This window comes from Myotis davidii, unplaced genomic scaffold (assembly GCF_000327345.1).
Source record: "Myotis davidii unplaced genomic scaffold, ASM32734v1 scaffold135, whole genome shotgun sequence".
Lineage (NCBI taxonomy): Eukaryota > Metazoa > Chordata > Mammalia > Chiroptera > Vespertilionidae > Myotis > Myotis davidii.
Genome location: NW_006289813.1, coordinates 5,855,782 through 5,858,066, shown reverse-complemented (window position 1 = coordinate 5,858,066; position 2,285 = coordinate 5,855,782). Strand labels below are relative to the sequence as shown.

Sequence of the window (2,285 nt, the reverse complement as noted above, 5' to 3'; positions counted from 1 at the left end):
GAAATTTAAAGCAGGTTCTTGTTGGCGCACAGTGCAAATTAGTTATATATGGGGATGGTAGCTTTTCATCTTCAGTTGTCTCTGATGCAGTTTATACGAAATAATTGTTTTTCTGTTAACTGAATACCACTCTGTAATTGCAAAAAAAAAAAAAGTTGCAGCTGTTTTGTTGACATTCTGAATGCTTCTAAGGAAATACAATTTTTTTATTAAAAAAATAAAAAAAAATAAGATACAGTAAACCAGGTAGGTACATTTAGGTAATCTGGTTTTTACCTAGTGAAAGTAGGTAGACCAAGGGGTTGTTGCAGAGACTGATACTTGACTGCCTGATCATGGCTTTTTCTAAACTTCAGAGTACAAATGTGGAACTCATCTTTAATGTAAAAATTGGAGAAAATGAGGGATAGTTTTTAATGAGAAATAGAAAATTATTTTTTTTGTAAGATTGTAGGTTTCTAAGCACCTCTGATAGAGGGAACAACAGTTAGCTATAAAACAATTCAAAACAGGAAGTGGTAACAAATAAATGTAAGAATATTCTACCACATACTGTTACAGAGTCATTTTGAGTTTCCTAAATGTCGAGTCTTGTTTTTTGGGGGATGAGAATCAGTATTTAAGGTAGGTACAAAGTCCCTTTTTGGAGTGAAAGTAAATCTGCTAGATTGAAAAAAAAATACTGGCAAATTTTAAATTCAGGCCAGCCAATTATGATAGTGTTAATTGTGTAGTGTGTATATAGTAGACATTGAAATGTAACTTGAATGAATGATATACTTAGATTATATGCCAGTCTTTGTGGGTGCCTGTATGAAATTCTATTAGTTGAAAATAGTAGCTCCAAGTTCTAATTTTTATTTGATTTTCTGAATCAGAGTTGCGTAACTTAAGTCTCCTAAGAGGTGTTTTGAATAGGAAATGACCACAATATAGACAGGTTGGTTTTAGGACTTGGTTTATTATCATCAACTTACTACTATATACAGATACCATATTAGGTTTCTTTCTGACTTATATGAGGCGACTTTTTAAATTTATTTCTTACTAGAAGCCTGATGCATGAAATTCTTGCAGGGGGTGGGGGGTCCCTCAGCCTGGCCTGTGCCCTCTTACAGTCTGGGAACCCTGGGGGATGTCCACCTGCCTGCTTGCTGCTCCATAGTGCTACCATGGAGGTGGAGGCAGGAGAGGCTCCCGCCACTGCCGCTGTGCTTGCCAGCCGTGAGCCCGGCTTCTGGCTGAGTGGCACTCCCCCTGTGGGAACACACTGACCACCAGGGGACATCTCCTGCGTTGAGCGTTTGCCCCCTGGTGGTCAGTGCACATCATAGCAACCGGTTGTTCTGGTCATTCTGCTGTAACAGTCACTTAGGCCTTTTTATGTAGATGGTTGACAATGTTAACAGATATCCCTTATTTCCCCCGCCCCCCCTTTATCCCCCTTTGCCCACCTCCACCCCGACCCCACCTCACCCCAGGCCTTTACCACACTATTGTCTGTGTCCATGGGCTATGTATATATGCATAGAAGTTCTTTGGTTAATCTCTTCCTGCCAACTCCCCACCCCCTTTTCCTCTGAGATATGTCAATCTGTTCCATGCGTCCATGTCTCTGGATCTATTTTGTTGGTCAGTTTATTTTGTTCATTAGATTCCACATATAAATGAGATCATGTGATATTTATCTTTCTTTGATTGGCTTATTCCATTTAGCATAATACTCTCCAGTCCCTCCATGTTGTCTCAAAGGGTAATAGATCCTGCTTTTTTTCACAGTTGCATAGTATTGCATTGTGTAAATGTACCATAGCTTTTTTAATCCACTTGCCTACTGATGGGCACTTGGGCTGTTTCCAGACCTTAACTATTGTAAATATTGCTGCTGTGAACATAGGGTGCATATATTCTTTCTGATTGGTGTTTTGGGATCCTCAGGATATATTCACAGAAATGGGATCGCTGAGTCAAATGGAAGTTCCATTTTTAATTTTTTTGGGAAACTCCATACTGTTTTTATCCCTGATGAACATAGATGCTAAAATCTCATAAGATATTATTAGCAGATTGGATCCATCAATACATTAAAATGATCATACACTATGATCAAATGGGATTTATTTTGGGGTGGCAAGGCTGATACAGTATTCACAATTCAATAAATGTGATACATCGCATAAATAAAATGAAGGGTAAAAATCACATGATCATATCAATAGATGCCGAAAAAGCATTCTATAAAATCAGCACCCATTTTTAATAAAAAATCTCAGCAAAGTGGGAAT

General features: G+C 38.2%; 1 protein-coding gene across 1 annotated transcript in view; it reads left to right on the top strand.

Moving 5' to 3' along the window:
• Positions 1–410, top strand: part of LOC102757612 (high mobility group protein B1) — a 1,146-nt gene extending 736 nt beyond the window's left edge. The window contains exon 2 of the mRNA XM_015563112.1: positions 357–410. Within this exon, the coding sequence (XP_015418598.1) occupies positions 357–410 (54 nt within the window). The remainder of the gene's footprint in view (positions 1–356) is intronic.
• Positions 411–2,285: the final 1,875 nt, after the last annotated feature.